Below are 18,802 nucleotides of genomic sequence, written 5' to 3'. Positions count from 1 at the left end.
CTCTACAGAGTTCATTTCAAATCTGAAAAACACAGCAGCATACTGGGTGCTCTATGTTGACAAAATAAGAATAGTTATTTCACATCCTATTTTTCAAAAATTAGACATACGGAAGTTGACCTTTCATAATGAAAAATATTAGAAGTTTAAATTATGTATTATTTTAAATTTGCTTTCTACACAGCATGTTAAAAATTTAAAGCAAAATTCTTTTAAATTCTAGGTGCTGAGTATGAGGTAAAAATTCAACTAGAAGAACAAAAAAGAGCTGTTGATGAAAAATATAGATACAAACAAAGACAAATCAGAGAACTACAGGAAGATATCCAGGTAAATTCTATAGGCTTTAATAATAAGCCCTTAGTAAAAGTTAACTAGCACTATTATAATTATTCTACTCTTGTTAATATACAATTTTTTATAGAGAAGCAGTTAGAGATATCTCACTTAAATGAGAAAAAAGTGCTCAAAGTATTAACTAGTTAAAATCCCAGTGCTAAGCCCTGACAATTACTTGGTAATCAGTGGATAAATTACAGCTAACTACCTATGATATCCCCTAATCTTTATTTCAGTTAAATCCTTTAAAATCACCTTAAAAGACTATTCCTTAAAACAAAAATTTGAAAGATGAGAAAACAATGTGCATGGTAATAAGCAGGCTCTATATAAACATTTTGGAGAAGGCAATGGCACCCCACTCCAGTACTCTTGCCTGGAAAATCCTATGGACGGAGGAGCCTGGTAGGCTGCAGTCCATGGGGTCGCTAAGAGTCGGACACGACTGAACGACTTCACTTTCACTTTTCACTTTCATGCATTGGAGAAGGAAATGGCAACCCACTCCAGTGTTCTTGCCTAGAGAATCCCAGGGACGGGCGAGCCTGGTGGGCTGCCATCTCTGGGGTCACACAGAGTCGGACACGACTGAAGTGACTTAGCAGGAGCAGCAGCATATAAACATTTAAGGGCTTCCCTGATGGCTCAGTGGTAAAGAATCCACCTGCCAATGCAGCAGACACAAGAGAGAGGGGTGCAATCCCTGGTTTGGGAAGATCCACTGGAGGAGGAAATGGCAACCCACTCCAGTATTCTTCCCTGAAAAATCCCATGAACAGAAGAGGCTGGCAGGCTACAGTTGAAAGGGTCGCAGAGCTGGACATGACTGAGTGCACTTACAGAGATTTTTTTTTTTTTTTTATTAAAGGAATAGATTATATGAGTTGGGAATCTTTGAAAACTGTGTGCTTTCAATAGTCATTGTTTGAATTGTTTTTCTCCCAAATACCATAATAACCTTCCAGTGGAATTATATATAAAACTTAATCCATAAAACCATTATACTTATTATCTACCAATAGAATGTACATTATATATGCAGAGTTGGCTACAACTGAGCAACCAAGCACATATATACAAAAACAAAGGAATCAGAATTAAATACTTGACAAGTGGCAATTATGTTATTTCTGATCCTAACCAATAAATTTGTTATTATTTATTTTCTGCAGAGCATGGAAAATACTTTAACAGTTATAGAACACTTAACAAATAACGTCAAAGAAAAAGTAACAGAGAAGCAAGCTTATGTACTTCAATTAAACAGAGAAACTGAGGAACAGAAGCCAAAATTAGAAAGAGTAACTAAACAGGTATTGGAAACTTTAAAAAACTGACCTGTCATATTTGTTTTGGAGTTCCAAATGGTAACCTCACATCTTCCTTCATCCATTAAAAAATACTTAGTTCTAGAAAATAGGTTTAAATAACTGACTGCTGTTGACCAACAGTGTGCAAAACTCACCAAGGAAGTCCGTCTTTTGAAAGATACAAAAGATGAAACACTAGAAGAACAAGATATCAAACTTCGTGAAGTGAAACAGCTTCACAAGATCATTGATGAAATGATAGTTGATATCACACAAGAAAATGCTGAGATCGGTGTTATCCTTCAAACATACTTTCAACAGGTAATAAGGTTATCTTCTAGTCAAATATTTCTTAAACATTTCATGAAGAAAAATTTAATTAAAAAACATAAAATGAAATCTATTGAAAAATACTCTGAAATGCAGTGGTACTAATGATTGCTCTTGAATATTTTTCCAGAGTGGTTTAGAACTACCTACAACTAGTACTAAAGGTAGTCGTCACAGTTCTAGATCTCCTTCCCAGACTTCACTGTTATCAGCAAGGTAAGTGGAAGGAGAAAACACCATCTCCTGACTCACTCAGTTACAGCTTCCATCCCAAGCAAATTCGGCCACTTCCATATGCCATCGCTGTTGGACCTGCCAGTGCACTGCTAGTACTCTCCCCCACTTTCCCTACCTTCTGATGTTTGTGTCAGAGGCAGAAACCAGCCAGCAGCACAAGACTCTTCTGGCTTCTCTCTGGTGTTAGCATTTCCAGTTTGACATATAGTGCTTTGTGACTATTAGCTATTTCAGCAGGATAAAGCAGGGTGACATTTTGGATGATACACATAGCATGGTCATCCCTGAGTGTGGGGAGAATTGAGTAAACCATAAAAGGACCACTTAGCTGTACATACATATTGAGTAAGATTTATAAGATTAAAATCCACTGTAAAATCTAAGAAGTTAGAAATTTATGCTGCTTTTGTTTGCTAAAAAGGAAATTATTTTTTCTTCTGCAGTTTAGTTTTATCCAGAATTGTATCAGGTAGACATTTAGTCAATGTTCCTGTGCCTTGCTGACAAAATAATAATTAATAATAAAGATGATCCTCATCTTAAAATTCCCAATCTGCCACATTCAGAACCGTATTACTTTTCATTACTCCACAGCAAGATGTCATGAAAGGATTTCCTAAAAGATATTTTTTAAGTAAAACAAAACCATAAACATTTTCTATGTAAACATGGTGACCACCCACTTAAACACCCTCAGTTCAGTTCAGTCGCTGTCGTGTCCAACTCTTTGTGACCGCATGTGTGGGGGGGAGACCCGCACACCAGGTCTCCCTGTCCATCACCAACTCCTGGAGTTCACCCAAACTCAGGTCCATTGAGTCAGTGATGCCATCCAGCCATCTCATCCTCTGTCGTCCCCTTCTCCTCCTGCCCTCAATCTTTCCAGCATCAGGGTCTTTTCAAATCAGTCAGCTCTTGCATCAGGTGCCAAAGTATTGGAGTTTCAGCTTCAACATCAGTCCTTCCAATCAACACCCAGGACTGATTTCCTTTAGGATGGACTGGTTGGATCTTGTTGCAGTCCAAGGGACTCTCAAGAGTCTTCTCCAACACCATAGTTTAAAAACACCAATTCTTCGGCACTCAGCTTTCTTTATAGTCCAACTCTCACATCCATACGTGACTACTGGAAAACCCATAGCCTGGACTAGACAGACCTTTGTTGACAAAGCAACGTCTCTGCTTTTGAATATGCTATCTAGGTTGGTCATAACTTTCCTTCCAAGAAGTAAGTGTCTTTTAATTTCATGGCTGCAGTTACCATCTGTAGTGATTTTGGAGCCCCCCAAAATAAAGTTAGCCACTGTTTCCCATCTATTTGCTGGGAAATGATGGGACCAGATGCCATGATCTTTGTTTTCTGAATGTTGAGCTTTAAGCCAACTTTTTCACTGTCCTCTTTCATTTTCATCAAGAGGCTCTTTAGTTCTTCACTTTCTGCCATAAGGGTGGTGTCATCTGCATATCTGAGGTTATTATTTCTCCCAGCAATCTTGACTCCAGCTTGTGCTTCTTCCAGCTCAGCGTTTCTCATGATGTACTCTGCATATAAGTTAAATAAGCAGGGTGACAATATACAGCCTTGATGTATTCCTTTTCCTATTTGGAACCAGTCTGTTGTTCCATGTCCAGATCTAACTGTTGCTTCCTGACCTGCATATAGGTTTCTCAAGAGGCAGGTCAGGTGGTCTGGTATTCCCATCTCTTTCAGAATTTTCCACAGTTTATTGTGATCCAAAGAGTCAAAGGCTTTGGCATAGTCAATAAAGCAGAAATAGATGTTTTTCTGGAACTCTCTTGCTTTTTCCATGATCCAGCGGATGTTGGCAATTTGATCTCTGGTTCCTCTGCCTTTTCGAAAACCAGCTTGAACACCTGAAAGTTCATGGTTCATGTATTGCTGAAACCTGGCTTGGAGAATTTTGAGCATTACTTTGCTAGTGTGTGATATGAGTGCAATTGTGCAGTAGTTTGAGCATTCTTTGGCATTGCCTTTCTTTGGGATTGGAATGAAAACTCACCTTTTCCAGTCTATGGCCACTGCTGAGTTTTTCAAATTTGTTGACATATTGACTGCAGCACTTTCACAGCATCTTTTTGGATTTGAAATAGCTCAATTGGAATTCCATCGCCTCCACTATCTTTGTTTGTAGTGATGCTTCCTAAGGCCCACTTGACTTCACATTCCAGGATGTCTGGTTCTAGGTGAGTGGTCACACCATCATGATTATCTGGGTCGTGAAGATCTTTTTTTGTACAGTTCTTCTGTGTATTCTTGCTACCTCTTCTTAATATCTTCTGCTTCTGTCAGGTCCATATCATTTCTGTCCTTCATTGAGCCCATCTTTGCATGAAATATTCCCTTGGTATCTCTAATTTCCTTGAAGAGACCTCTAGTCTTTCCCATTCTGTTGTTTTCCTCTATTTCTTTGCATTCATCGCTGAGGAAGGCTTTCTTATCTCTCCTTGCTATTCTTTGGAACTCTGCATTCAGATGCTTATATCTTTCCTTTCCTTTGCTTTTTGCTTCTCTTCTTTTTACAGCTATTTGTAAGCCCTCCTCAGATAGCCATTTTGCTTTTTTGCATTTCTTTTCCTGGGGATGGTCTTGTCTCCTGTACAATGTCATGAACGTCCATCTATAGTTCATCTGGCACTGTATCAGATCTAGTCCCTTAAATCTCTTTCTCACTTCCACTGTATAATCATATGGGATTTGATTTAGGTCATACCTGAATGGTTTAGTGATTTCCCCCACTTTCTTCAGTCTGAATTTGGCAGTAAGGAGTTCATGATCTGAGCTGGAGTTCATGATCTGAGCTGCTCCCCGTCTTGTTTTTGCTGCCTGTATAGAGCTTCTCCATCTTTGGCTGCAAAGAATATAATCAATCTGATTTCGGTGTTGGCCATCTGGTGATGTCCATGTGTAGGGTCTTCTCTTGTGTTGTTAGAAAAGGGTGTTTGCTATGACCAGTGCGTTCTCTTGGCAGAACTCTATTAGTCTTTGCCCCCTTCATTTTGTACTCCAAGGCCAAATTTGCCTGTTACCCCCAGTGTTTCTTGACTTCCTACTTTTGCATTCCACTCCCCTATAATGAAAAGGACATCTTTTTTGGCTCTTAGTTCTAAAAGATCTTGTAGGTCTTCATAGAACTGTTCAGCTTCTTCAGCGTTACTGGTCAGGGCATAGACTTGGGTTACCGTGATATTGAATGGTTTGCCTTGGCAACGAACAGAAATCATTCTATCGTTTTTGAGATTGCATCCATGCACTGCATTTCGGACTCTTGTTGACTATAATCGGTACTCTATTTCTTCTAAGCGATTCCTGCCCACAGTAGTAGATATAATGGTCATCTGAGTTAAATTCACCCATCCCACCCTAGTATTTTTGTAAAAGCATACTTTCAAAACTTAGCATTCAGAATTGTATGGATAGTTATGTTTTTCAAATGACCCCACCACTTTATCCTGTCAATGGGTCCCTCATTTTCTTCTTTTTGGCTCAAATTATATAATCTATCATTTTAATCACTATTGCCAGCACTCAAATTTTCTTGCCTCTTTTCTTACCTTTTGTTGAATGATTTGGCAAACTTTTAATACCTAATGATTCTAAATTATAGTTGAAACATTTTTTTAAATAGAAATATATTTGCAGAACTATTTTTCTACTGATTTGAAACTTTATGTTTATCATCTCTTTCTTCTTAATTTCCTGATACTATTAATGGTCTTTTAGAATTCATTATTACCACTCTTAACAATGTATCTTTTTTGATCTCTTTAAGTACTTGTGGGATTATGGCATCTTTGCGATTAATGAGAGGGTCTCTACTAAAATACAAATTCTGAATTACACTATTGTAACTCTGGTTTTATTCTAGGTCATCTAAGAGCACAAGCACTTCTGCTTCTCAGACTTCGATCAAAGTATTAGAGCTGAACTTCCCAGCCTCTCCACTAACTGGCAGCACTTCCAGACCAACTAGTGCTAGCAGTGCCTCCAGTACTGGTAAAAGCAGAAAGACCAACAAATAAAATTTTAAATCTCTCTTGAACAAGTTGTAAACACAAAACCCAAAGTCTCCTAAGTTTAAAATAGTATATCACACTGTATACTTCTGGATGCCTTATACTGATATAAAGGCCTACTAAGTGTTAGAAATACAAAATGACCAGAGAAAAGTTTTATTCAGTGAAAAATGTAAAAACTTCATGCTAGCCATGAAACTTCTCACTTCTAATGTAACAGAATCTTTTAGGAAGAAATCGCTAAAGATTTACTGTACTATATAGTTTACAACACTATTAAAATTCTTTTGGCCTAGATGATCCTGAAATTAGGTTTTATTTATTAAAAGAAACATTTCTCAGACTTTGGGAGAAGAAATCTGTTAGTTTCTTCTTTTAGCATTACCTCTCCCCCTCCCTCCACCAAGAAAACAGCTGACAGGAAAGAGAACCACTATATAGCAACAGTGGAGCTTAAATTTCTAGAAGTAGGCCACTCTGATCTTGAAAGAAGTCAAACATAGTGAAGATTCTGCTCTCAAGATACAACCAAGAATATGTTTTCAATATTTCCTTGATTTAATAAGCAGTTGAAAGAAAGCCAGGCGTAATTAGATTTGCAATAGGAATTCTGTAAATTTCCGGTAGACTACCAGATTAAGAATTAGTTATTTGTCAGTTCTTTATCATAACGTGCCCAACACTCTGAACTTTGGAACAGAGGGTGAAGTATGACTATGTTATAAAACTGGTCTTCAAATAAATGTATCAGAATATATATACTTAAATGAGTACTGTCTCCTTCAAATCTTGGGGAAAAGTATTTCTTAACAAAAACTGTCATTGTTTACAACTGTCACTTGCAATTCCTTCTGAAAGGCAGTAATTCTCTGGATCACTGGTGTATTTATTGTCATTTCTTTTAACAGGAAGCAAAAGGCACAGCCAAGTCCAATGAATAAGATGGGTAAAAAGCTGGTTTGTTTTTTTGTAAAACATTATTCCAGTGAGATTTGTGAAATATAAAAACTGATTAATCTTACTATCACTTTGAATGTTCACCAAAATTCTCATTCTTTGCCCTATTTTACTTTGCAAATTACCTGGAAGTTGAAGTGTATTCCAAACAGGCAAGGACTGGTACTGTGACCTTGGGAAAGTTATTTCTCTATGCTTTTTTTCTCATTTATAATATAGAGACAGTAAAAGTTATCTATGTTGTTTATTGAAATCAGGTAATTTATATAAATGCACAGGGCCCAACACACTGGAATTGCATAGTGAAAATGTAAAGTTGCTCAGTCATGTCTGACTCTTTGTGACCCCATGGACTATACAGTCCATGGAATTCTCCAGGCCAAGAATAGCATAGTGGGTAGCCTATCCCTTCTCCAGCAGATCTTTCCTACCCAAGAATTGAACTAGAGTCTCCTGCATTGCAGGTGGATTCTTCACTAACTGAGCTATCAGGGAAGCCCTGGAATTGCACAGTAGCTTCTATTATTAGAAGCCACCAACCAAAGCCTAGCACAGTATTTATGGAATGGTTAAGTTAGAGTACATCATGAGAAACGCTGGGCCAGAAGCATAAGCTGGAATCAAGATGGCCGCGAGAAATATCAATAACCTCAGATATGCAGATGACACCACCCTTACGGCAGAAAGTGAAGAGGAACTAAAGTCTCTCGATGAAAAGTGAAAGAGGAGAGTGAAAAAGTTGGCTTAAAGCTCAACATTCAGAAAACAAAGATCATGGCATCTGGTCCCATCACTTCATGAGAAATAGATGGGGAAAGAGTGGAAACAGTGTCAGACTTTACTTTGGCCACCTGATGTGAAGAGTTGACTCGTTGGAAAAGACTCTGATGCTGGGAGGGATTGGGGGCAGGAGAAGGGGACGACAGAGGATAAGATGGCTGGATGACATCACTGACTCAATGGACATGAGTTTGAGTTAACTCCGGGAGTTGGTGATGGACCAGGAGGCCTGGCGTGCTGCAATTCATGGGGTCGCCAAGAGTCGGACACGACTGAGCGACTGGACTGAACCAAGTTATATTAAGTTTTGGTATTTTATTGCCGGCAAGAACCGAAACAGAACAAGGACTAAGTGTTGTCTTCTGCTGGCATTCTCTGTCACTTAGACGTTTGTAGATGGGGATACTCGTTACCCTTCAACCCAGCCATCCAGTATCATCATGAATTGGAGATTCTAAAGCCTATGAGATTCTAAACAACTATGACTCCTATGTATACCTATCTCTATTCTCATCTATACGGTTTTTAATAATTTGTGAACAATCATTATAATCCAAGTTCATTCCTTCTTCAGCTGTAGTTGCTGAAATTAATTCTGAGTAAGTCCAGGTTCTGTCAGCTGAATCATTTATTCAGACTCTAGGAAGAAAAGCAGAAATGCAAGCCAGCTCTAGGCTATCAAAAAACACACTCAGCTGGACATTTGCAATACTAGGACAGTTTCCTAACTTCCTTTCCCTTAGTGGAAGACCAGATTTATAGTGTGCTTCACTTGCCACTGCTGCTTTTGCCAGAAGGACTATTTCCTACTCTGATCTATTCATGCCTGGAATGCATGGTCTTGTCAATATTTAAAGAAATTTCTTAGGGCTACACTGTTAGCAAGGAAGAAAAAAAAAGAGAGATGAGCAAAATGGGCCCCTATTCAACTTTCATGGCTTTATTCCTAATGTACTTTTAAACATCTGGTACATAAATCATTTTAATTAAATCAGGCTTTAGAGGTCAATTAGACAAGACACGTATCTGTCTACCATTTAAAAATGTTATGGAAGAAAATTCACCTTTAAACAAATGATTATAAAATGGTATTTAACATTCAAATAATCTCTTTAGAAAGTCAAGAGCTTTTAACAGAATGAAATAATTTTTCATAAAAATGACCCAAGTGTTCAATGCACAAATTTAATATTTTCTCAAACAGCAGGATAAGGTGAACCTGAGGAATTCTAACATACCATAGTACAATGAAGAAACAATACTTTGAAAGTTATCTTTAGGTGAAGAAGTTTAAATCATCAGAATAAGAAATAACTGTACATAACATACACACATTAAAAAAAAAAAGCTATGAAACGGGGACCTATAACTGAAACAAATATACTTTGAGAACCGCTATAAAAAGCAATTGATTTCCATAATGTCTACAAACCACGGGAGCAGAGATTTCTGGACTGTATTACTAAAAGATCCAAATATTTTATTAAAAGTCTTTAGTGTAATGTTGAGGATACCCTTGGCATATTAGTTTTTTGGCTTATTTCCTTTTTCTTTCTCAAATGCAGCTATCTGATTAAATATATTGAGTAAATTTTGAGGTAAATTTTTTTTAACTCCACCTTCTGAATGCTCTTTGCTATTGAGCCCCTCTCCCGGAATCTCTGTTTTAATATCCTCCTCGTAATTACCCTCTCTTTCATATTCTCCTTGATTTTTATTTAATTGATATCTTTGCTCATGTCTACTTAGATCACGTGATCCAGAATAAGTGGATTTCTTATATTTTTCTCCTGACTTCCAAGAGTAGTCTGAGCTTGCTGGTGAAGTAGCATGTCTCGTGGAACCTGGCTCCCACTTTCTATAGTGCTCTTTTCTTCCTTCTGTATCTTTTTCAGATCTTCTATAACCATACATTTTTACCTTATCCTCTGAACTCCTATAAAAAGAATCTGAGGAATCTCTTCTACTGGAAAAATGTCTTTCTGATTTATATGGCTTTTCTGTTCTGCTACTACCTGCCTGAGTTTTATAGCTATCATAAAAATCTCTTGGATCTTCAGACCTACCTCCAAAATCATCCGGCATTTCAACAGAAGATGATGAGAAAGAACATTTATCTTTTTCTTTTACCTGTTTCTTTTGATATGGTAACCTATCCTGCTTTTCCAATAGTTTTTCCACTTCTTGTTTTTGGTTAAGAAAAGATGCTGACGTATTAGCTGGAACTGGGAAGCACTCATCTTTCTTATTCTGATCTATCTGATTTGAGGATGCCTTAGCTGAATGCCTTTTAGAACTTCGAGAAGACTCTGAGCGGTTCCTCTTATGTTTCTTATGCCTTTTGTGACCAGAAGATGAAGAGGATGATGAAGAAGAAACTGATTCATCAGCAGAAGAGACACTCGAAGAAGAAGTTGATTTTCTTCTTTTTTTCTTTAGCCTAAAAAAATGTAGTTAACTCATCAGATATGTTGAGTATAAAAACGTTTAATTACCCATAAAGATTTTAGTTCTATTTTATTCTCGTTAAAGATTTCATAAAAGTTTGCAGCTTATATAAGAATTATAGTATTAAGTTTAGTTTTTACTACAATATCCAATTTTACCATTAGTCGTGACTTTTGGGAAAAAATACTTGTGTAGACAATTGTCACTGTAAGCAAATCCATCATTTTTGAAATACACGGTGACATTTCTAAAATTACCTTAAAAATTTAAGAGCATCTGAATACATAAAGGAGAGAACTGGAAGTTTTACATTTGGCTATGTCTAGTTCATGGTTTTACCACCTCAGGACTATTAACATTTTTGGCCAAATAACTCTTTGCTGGGAGGGTAGGGTGGCAGTGGGGAAATTCTATATCATTGTTAAAGTTTAGCAGCATCTCTGACCTCTATCCACTAGATGCCAGTAGCACCTACCAGTTATGAAAACCAAAAATGTCCCATGGGAAACCACACCCAGTTGAGAACTACTGCTCTAATTTTGAAATATTTCTCCCTAAAATACAGATAATTAAAATAACATTTTATTTGTATTCTTTTTTCTTTTTTTTTTCAGAACTCTAGCCATCCTTTGCTCCTTTTTACAGAAAAATTTATGGTACACATACTTGCTAAGAATCATTGATTATGACTTGAAACACTTTAATTTTTTACTTACTTTATCTCCCAAATGGCACTTTGGTTCAACTGAGTACTTGCTTTAAGTTTAAAAATACTGAATATTATAGTTTACCTTTTTTCCTCTTTTAAGAGCTTACGCAACTTTTCTGCACTTGTTTCTATTTTCTTTGTTTTCTGCTTTTCTTCCTTTTCAGCTTGTTTTTCTCTTAATTCCAAAGATTTCTTTTAGAACCCAGATATCGGAAAAAACCACACGTTAAAAATAGCAGAATATATAAAATCCAGTTTTCAAAAGACCAACCCACCCCCCAACCAAAACCAGATGTGGTATACCCAAATCACCATATATCCAGCATTAAAAAAGTATTTTTAACATATAAAAATTAATCACAGGTGTTTGGCATTAATCATTGAACAGCCAGAACAGTATTGAGGACCATATTGCAGTTGGTATTCCATGGAAAAAAAGGGAAGCCATTGCATTGATACCCATGACCCAGAGTGCAAGAAAGAGAAAAAATAAAATACATGAAAAAAATATATATATTAAAAAAACCATTAAAAATTGAAACAGGACACAAATTTTATAAATAAAATTCAAAGGAAGAAATCCCGATATGGTGAGTTGAGAGGGGAATCACCATGTTCAAATACAAACCATTTAAAAAATAGCACAGCCCAGTTGGATGCATGGTTACATAAGAAATCATTTTCCAGTTTGAGGATGGGGATGAGCAGCACCAGATGTCAGACACAGCAGCAATGGTCCAATTCAGAAGAAAATGCATGAGAAAACATCATCATCAGTATTACAGGAAAAGACAGTATAAAATATTTTTCAGAATGGTTTTTATAATTAGCTCAATTACAGTAATAATACTGAATCAGGAAAGCTCACTATAAGGACAATTCTACAAGGACAACTGCATACCAAACAGGCAATGGGAATTTTCTCAACAAAACTATGAAGTAATGTCAAACCCAATTAAGAAAAGCTATATCTAAAAAACTTTTTGTAATGCCATAATTAAGTGATCTAGAATAGATTCCCTAGAAGAAAGTTAAGTTTTGGCATTAATCTTAAAAATGACTACATTTCTAAGAGGAAATAAAGAATCACCTGCATATATACATGAAGCTTCTGCAAAGCATCCTCTGCATCTTTGAAAGTTTCATCCAAAGCCAAAGCTTTCTTATAATAACTTTCAGCATTTAAAAACTTTTCTTCTTCTTCTAACCTAAATTCAAAAGGAAAATTTAGCTTTTTTGGTAAAAATTAGAAGTTCTCAAATACGCATATAGGCAAGAGCTTATGTGAGTTCATGAGGGAAAAACTATGTTTAGCAAATTATTTTCCAAATTGAACAATACTTAAATACTGTGCTTCTGCTATTTTTTTGTTAGTTTTGTTGTAAAAGACAATATAAAACCACATAAAACACATCAGAGAAACTGAACTCAAAGATACAGAGAATAGACTGGTGGTTGCTGGAGGTGGGGTAGGGGGTGGGTAAAATGGGTGAAAATGATTCATTTTATAAACTTCCAGGTATAAAATAAAGTCCTGAGAATGTGATATACAGCATGGTGATTATAGTTAGTACCATACTTGAAAGTTGCAAAAAGAATACATCTTAAAAGTTCTCATCACAAGAAAAAAAAAACATAACTGTGTGATGATCAATGTTAATCAGACACAATGGTCAACTCTTCACAATATATACATAAATTGAATCCTGTGTTGAACATAACCTGAAACTAACATAAAGTTATGTATCAACTGTATCTCAATTAAACAAATAAAAAATAGGAATTCATTACTGATAATTAAAGCCATATTGTAGGTCAAGCAGTGGCATTTTAGTAAAATTTGTGAAAACACACCATCAACTGATACCCTCTGAAATTTAGTATGATCTTGAACTTTAGCACAGAACTATGTAGGCTGGCTTCTCCTAGTAGTTTATGAAGAGTTTTCCTTTCTACAGAAGAATTTTCCCAGAAAATTTACTGCTAACATCACAAATACCAAGGCACACATATCACAACCAGCCTGCAGAAAGGATAATAATCATTATTAGATGATGCTCACAAGTCTATGTTGTGAAATATCAGAATTTAAAACAAATGAATAAACCCAGTGGTTTCAATGCAATCACTTCTGTGTCAGATAGGATGAGGGGAGGAAGGAATAAGCCAAAGACGATCAAGATTTCTGGACTGGATGACCGAATAGATGGTGTTGCCATTCACAGAGTTAAAAATCACGAGTATGTGAATAGTAAGACAACCACATCTAAGGAGGCACTAGCTATGTACGTAGGGGCTTCCCTGGTGGCTCAGATGGTAAAGAATCTGCCAGCAATGTGGGAGACCTGGGTCTGATCCCTGGATTGGGAAGATCTCCTGGAGCAGGGCATGGCAACCCACACCAGTGTTCTTGCCTGGAGAATCCCCATGGACAGAGGAGCGTGGCAGGCTACAATCCATGGGGTCGCAAGGAGTCAGACACAACTGAACAACTAAGCACAGTTATGTAAGCTATGTAAGAAAGAAAAAAGCTGCTCCAATCACTTGGGTCCAAGTAGAAGTTCTTATCAGTTAAAAACAAATATTGCAAAATTTCATTTATATGGAGTTCTGAAATGATCATACAAACTGTAATGATCTGGCAAATTCATGAAGCAGAAAAGGGATGATTCTATTTAAGAAAAAATGATAGCAAAAAAGATGCTGGCCTTTAATTATTAAAGCAGGATGTTACCAAATTATTTATATTTAAAGTATACTATATTTCTTCAAAATATTTCATAAGTTAGACTAGTCTGTTAGTCATTATGCCACGTACTATGCCAGTATCTCAGGACAGTATAATATAGGTTACAGGGTTTGTTTAATCCAAAAATCCAGGAACTTAATCTAAGTTCATGGATTTTATTAGACAAAGAGCAATAAGTTGACTAAAACAGTGAAATCTTATGTACAATGAACTACAGAGTTCTCAATTTGTATTTCTGGCATTATAATTACTAGAATGATGAAATGAGTTAGAAATTTCTATTAAACAAAAACTTTTGGTGTGTGTCCAGCACAAGATTTACCTATTAACTTTCTATGTATTAAAATACATACTCACAACAGTGAACTCAAGACACTAAAATATCTCCAATCATGAAGAAAGTAAGTAATAAGGAAGGATAAAAGGATCAGAGAATGTAAAAAGGACTATATTTAAAAAACATTTTCAATCAAAACTGAAATTAAGAGTATCTGAACTAAGTCAAAGATGCTATTTCTTTAAGTTCAAGATTTTATAGTAGTTGGCTATTAAATATTAGATCTCTACTATTAAACCAATCTGACACTTACTGCCCTCCTCTTTCTACAAGTGTCTGGCAGAGGTATTTTCTTGCATTTCTGTGAGTTGGACAGTTTTCCAGTGCAAGTTCAAAATCTTCTATTGCTTTGTTTAGACTTCCTTTTGTTGCATATCTATAGATATGAGACAAAATTAGAGGAATTTATCTTGTGAGCTATTCATAAATCTTATATACATTTATCTTGTAAGTATTCCTCAAAACCCATGATCCACTTACAATGCTCCACGAGCTACCAAAGCTTCCACATTTTGTTTGTCTATTTCCAGAGCCTTATTGTATTCATTCATAGCATCCACATGGCGTCCAACCTTAAAATAATCAACTCCAATCTTCACACTAAAAATATATTTTAAAGCATACAAAACAAATTATTTCACAGAATATCCAAACAAAATGTTAGCATAAATAAAATTTTAAAGCAAACCAAATATATTAGTTATTAGTCTTCAATATTCTCAGTATAACTAAGAAAGAGTCTTTAGATAATTTTGTAACAAATATTTATGAAATCCAGATATAATATACTAATTCCTTTTTAACAAAATTTAAAAAATATTGGCTAAAATGTAAATCTTTAAAGTTTACAACATAGTAGCATTTTTATCTATAAAAAAGCTAATCTCAAAAAGGTATCATTTAAATTCATTTATAAACAAATTTTGTCTTAAAGATGACATAAGCATGCTTGCCTTAACTTAACCTATTAGGTTAAATAATGCAATTGTTGAATGACAAAATCTTCATACCATTTTAAAGCCCATGATGCAGACTGCTTCTTTCTTAACGCAGAAGCAAAATCCTCCTCAGAGAAATTTTTGCTATTAAAGAAAATAAAAGTCAAACTGTAACTATATCTTACTTTACATGACAGATAAAAACTGAATCTCAAGCAAGAAATTTGTATTCCCATTTATACTGCAAAATTTTTGAACTCTCAGGAATGACTACTATTATTAAAAAGTATTTTCCTTTAGCATATACACGAAATTCTTATAAATTTTCTGCATCTTATAAATTTTTTCTGCATCTACCTGGTCACACGGCACACATCAATCACTGATAAGACTCCACTCCAGAAGAAGAAGGGATAACCTAGTTCATTCAAACTTTGGCATATTGCTGCCACCAAGCGTAGGATAATCAACTATGTTCTTCAGTTATGCAGCTTCTCACATCAGCACCACAGACCTCACCACTTAACAGAACAAATACTGATTTACTATACCTTTGAAGGCCTCTCATTAAAGATGGCGGATTAGATTCATCTATTCCTAGTTTTCCTAAAAGGAATTCAACTACTCCTGGATTAACAAATCCCAAAGAACTCTGCATGATATTCTCATAGGATTCCAAAGAATTGCTATTTAGTTCAACGCTTTTCCTTAAAGAAAAAAAACACACAAAATATAAAGATGATTAAGATGATTAACACAATTAAATAGCGTGTCCCATTTTCATTATGGAAATAACATTATTACATGGGATTTAAATACTCAGACCATTTTTGTACATGAAAGTGTGGCAATTATGATTTGGTTCCTTTTACCAAGTTTGAACCGATTTATGGGTTATAAAAATAAAATTAGCATATTTTGAAATAAGAGAAATTAGAATTCTACTTTCTTGTTAGAAGTTGGGCAAAATCTGCAATTTTTTAGCCAAGAAACTGTTTTGCAATTAACTTGTTGAGACAATGTGGATAAAATTACCTGTAGTACAAAGGAAGTTCTTCAGAACTAATCACACCTAATTTAATACCAGATAGGTGTGGTGGAAGAGATGAGCTATATAGAGACACTGCAAGCTTTTCATGGTATCTGTCAATATCCTTGATTCCAGCTTAAAAAATAAGAAAATTAAGTTGATTAGCAAAGCAATGCAAACTAACATAAACATGACCAGTTACTTTTTTTTACTAATATGAGGAAACTGATCACCTCGAATGATGTCACCAGTTTGGTAATATGATAAAGGATCCCCATGGTTACTGATTGAAGGCACGTCTCTTAGCGGACATAGGGCCTGCAATGAGAAGCACTGTAAAACACTAGACATTCTATTCCTCAGAGAGAAGTGTCTTCTTTTATTCTAGCGGTTCAGTATAAACAGCTAAGACTTGACAGGAATATTAAGAAAACAACTAGCACCCTAGATTCTAAATTTAAATTTCTGTGCCCAAACATAAATAAAAAAAGTTTTCTGGTTCAGGTCAAAGCTAAACTCTCATGAAACTTGCAATTAGTTTTAGAAACTGAATATATTGCAAGTATGCATGATGAAACAAAAAAATATTTTGTGCTTACTAAATATAAAACTAAAATGTGTCCAGAAAGTAGGAGACTTCCAAGAAAACGAAATGTGAATTCTTCTAGGTTTGGGTGTGTTAATCAAGTTTGCGGTATCTTCTGGTTTTCTTCCCTCTCTGTTTTAATAGACAATACCGAACCTTTCAAATTAAAGAGACATAGTGTATTTCAAATTTAGATCTATTCACCTTGGGCAAAGTATCATGATGTACAAATCACTTAATTATTGGAAATATACAGAAAAGACAGGAATTTGTTTCTAAATTATCCATATGCAAGTATCTAATGCTGAATACTAAATAATTAAAGACTTCTCAGCTAGAAGATAACCCAGGCTACTAACTAATCTCACCAGGTCCACTAATCTGAGCATTTAAAACAGGACCCACTTCTGCCAGCCAAAGGACCAAACCCCCCAAACTAGAAACAGTGGCAGAAACTAATTTTATTACTGCTAATAATTTTTTTAAAAAGTAAAAAAGTACTTAAAATTTCTATTAATACTTATTTAATTCTCAAAACTAGGTCTGCAGAGTACACTTAATTACAGCTGGATGAAAAGATATAATTTTTGCACTGAGATGACATTTTTATCAAAAACAATCAAATAACTAAAAGGTGAGTAACTTACTGTGATTTCTAAGTGGGATATATCTCTCATAATGCCACTGCCTAAACAAATCAACACCATGAAAAACCCAAATTCCCGAATGGAACTAATTCTTCCAATCACTATATCACCACGCTCAATATCTCGAAAAAACAGCTCTCTCCGGTCCATAGTAGGTATATCCATGAATTGCTCTAACGGTGGCATGACTGCATAATAATCTGAAAAAATAAGTAACAAAATTACTAACAACAGCTCTGTGTTCTGCTTCATCAAAGTGCTGTTAAACCAAAACGCAACAATTTTAAGACTAAACACACCATCATTGTCTTCACTAACTTCAGCAGTTGTAGGTGCATCTGATTTCCAGGAAAGTGCAAAAAGCAGATCCGCTTTTTTGGAAATGAATTTTTGTATTTCAATGTTGTCAACTCTCCTCTCTTTTCTTAAAAAGAAAACAAAATTTATGAAAACTGGTTTTTCTGCAAAACCTTTTAGTACGTACAACCTTCTGCTCTCTGCTTTCATCGCCCAATCATGACCATCCTAAGCTCTTGGCCATACATCCTCGGAAAAAACGTTTTAACCAGGGATCCCCTCATACGCCAGTCTGTAGATGGAGGGCGCGGAAACTTAAAAACACAGCCGCGCTGTTTCATATATACAGAAGCCCAAAGGATTTTAGCTAAAGAATCCGCGCCTCTGGTGGCAGTACTAGATTTAAAAGTTCAACCCACATCCCGCATTGCCCACATCAGGGAGAAGGTACCCTCCTCCCTCCCGCCCTCGAAACCGGCGCCGTAGTCCTCATGTGCACACAGCCTCGGCTCAGCAGCCGGACTGCGGTCATGAAGCCCGGAGCTGAGTCCCCTCTCCCGTCTCGCAGCGGCGCCGCCGTCCCATTACCTGCCCGGTAACTGCTGCTGGCCCGGCGGGCCCCGGGCAGGGTCGGCCACCGACCCCAGGAGGCTCCGGAAGTGCGGGTTGTCCTGCTGTTCGCTCCGGAGCAGCGACAGCAAAGACGGGCCGTGGAAATTTAGTGACTGCCGCAAGAGGTCTCGATCCATGGCTAGAGACTGTCGTGACCAAAGGCCAGCAGCCCCCCGGTTCAGCGCCCACTACTTCAGGCCGTAGTCGTGGAGGCTGAGGAAGCGGCCTGGAAGTCGCCGGAAGCACACATCCCAGACACCTCCAGAGTGGCCTCCCGGAAGTGTTCTGGAACCGCCCCCAGCGGCGGTGCTGCGGAGCGCAGTTTTGGTATCGCGAAATTGAGCGAGATTACGGAAGCCGGGAGGATTGGGGCAACATTTTCCGGAGTTTAGGGCCGGTTGTGGCTCTGAGGTAGTGAAGTGTGTAACAAGTGTTCGTTTTAAAATTTCTGTGGTGTTATT

At 36.5% G+C, this 18,802-nt stretch overlaps 3 protein-coding genes across 8 annotated transcripts in view; 2 read left to right on the top strand and 1 right to left on the bottom strand.

The window, feature by feature from the left end:
* The window catches only part of CCDC39 (coiled-coil domain 39 molecular ruler complex subunit), a 52,098-nt gene extending 45,086 nt beyond the window's left edge, over positions 1 to 7,012 (top strand). For both annotated transcript variants that reach the window (XM_086395589.1, XM_086395584.1), the window contains 5 exons: positions 224 to 330; positions 1,512 to 1,652; positions 1,791 to 1,970; positions 2,110 to 2,195; positions 6,104 to 7,012. In XM_086395589.1, coding sequence (XP_086251715.1) covers positions 224 to 330; positions 1,512 to 1,652; positions 1,791 to 1,970; positions 2,110 to 2,195; positions 6,104 to 6,257 — 668 coding nt within the window. In that variant the 3' untranslated portion in view covers positions 6,258 to 7,012. The remainder of the gene's footprint in view (positions 1 to 223; positions 331 to 1,511; positions 1,653 to 1,790; positions 1,971 to 2,109; positions 2,196 to 6,103) is intronic.
* Positions 7,013 to 8,907: 1,895 nt separating this feature from the next.
* Positions 8,908 to 18,628, bottom strand: TTC14 (tetratricopeptide repeat domain 14). 5 transcript variants are annotated; one of them, XR_015162099.1, is made up of 12 exons: positions 18,318 to 18,628; positions 17,732 to 17,856; positions 17,433 to 17,632; positions 16,433 to 16,517; positions 16,205 to 16,334; positions 15,721 to 15,876; positions 15,242 to 15,313; positions 14,712 to 14,831; positions 14,485 to 14,607; positions 11,774 to 12,353; positions 11,228 to 11,337; positions 8,908 to 10,428 (listed from the first exon to the last, which is right to left on the bottom strand). XR_015162099.1 is itself a non-coding variant. In XM_086395599.1 (12 exons), the coding sequence occupies exons 1-12, from the start codon at positions 18,476 to 18,478 to the stop codon at positions 9,513 to 9,515; spliced, it is 2,316 nt and encodes a 771-aa protein (XP_086251725.1). In that variant the 5' UTR covers positions 18,479 to 18,628; the 3' UTR covers positions 8,908 to 9,512. The 5 variants fall into 5 exon arrangements, 3 of the variants coding, with proteins under 3 accessions (XP_086251725.1, XP_086251736.1, XP_086251737.1); XR_015162110.1 differs by having other exon boundaries at positions 11,228 to 11,320; positions 12,236 to 12,353; XM_086395599.1 differs by having other exon boundaries at positions 12,236 to 12,353.
* Positions 18,477 to 18,802, top strand: part of LOC147379592 (uncharacterized) — a 36,875-nt gene continuing 36,549 nt past the window's right edge. The window contains exons 1-2 of the mRNA XM_086415377.1: positions 18,477 to 18,502; positions 18,564 to 18,752. Coding sequence (XP_086271503.1) covers positions 18,477 to 18,502; positions 18,564 to 18,752 — 215 coding nt within the window. The remainder of the gene's footprint in view (positions 18,503 to 18,563; positions 18,753 to 18,802) is intronic.

The sequence above is a fragment of the Bos grunniens genome, chromosome 1, assembly GCF_055505025.1.
Source record: "Bos grunniens cultivar Pamir isolate PY7600 chromosome 1, Bosgru_T2T1.0, whole genome shotgun sequence".
NCBI lineage: Eukaryota > Metazoa > Chordata > Mammalia > Artiodactyla > Bovidae > Bos > Bos grunniens.
Note: the sequence above shows the minus strand (reverse complement) of the source record. Positions and strands in the feature narration are given on the sequence as shown.

Coding starts and splice junctions, on each gene's coding strand:
- TTC14 (XM_086395599.1), bottom strand. CDS start 18,478: ATGGATCGAGACCTCTTGCGGCAGTCACTAAATTTCCACGGCCCGTCT. Junction 17,857..18,317: donor CAGCAGCAGTTACCGGGCAG/GTAATGGGACGG, acceptor TTTCTTTTTAAG/AAAAGAGAGGAGAGTTGACA. Junction 11,338..12,235: donor AGCTTCATGTATATATGCAG/GTGATTCTTTAT, acceptor GGGTTCTAAAAG/AAATCTTTGGAATTAAGAGA.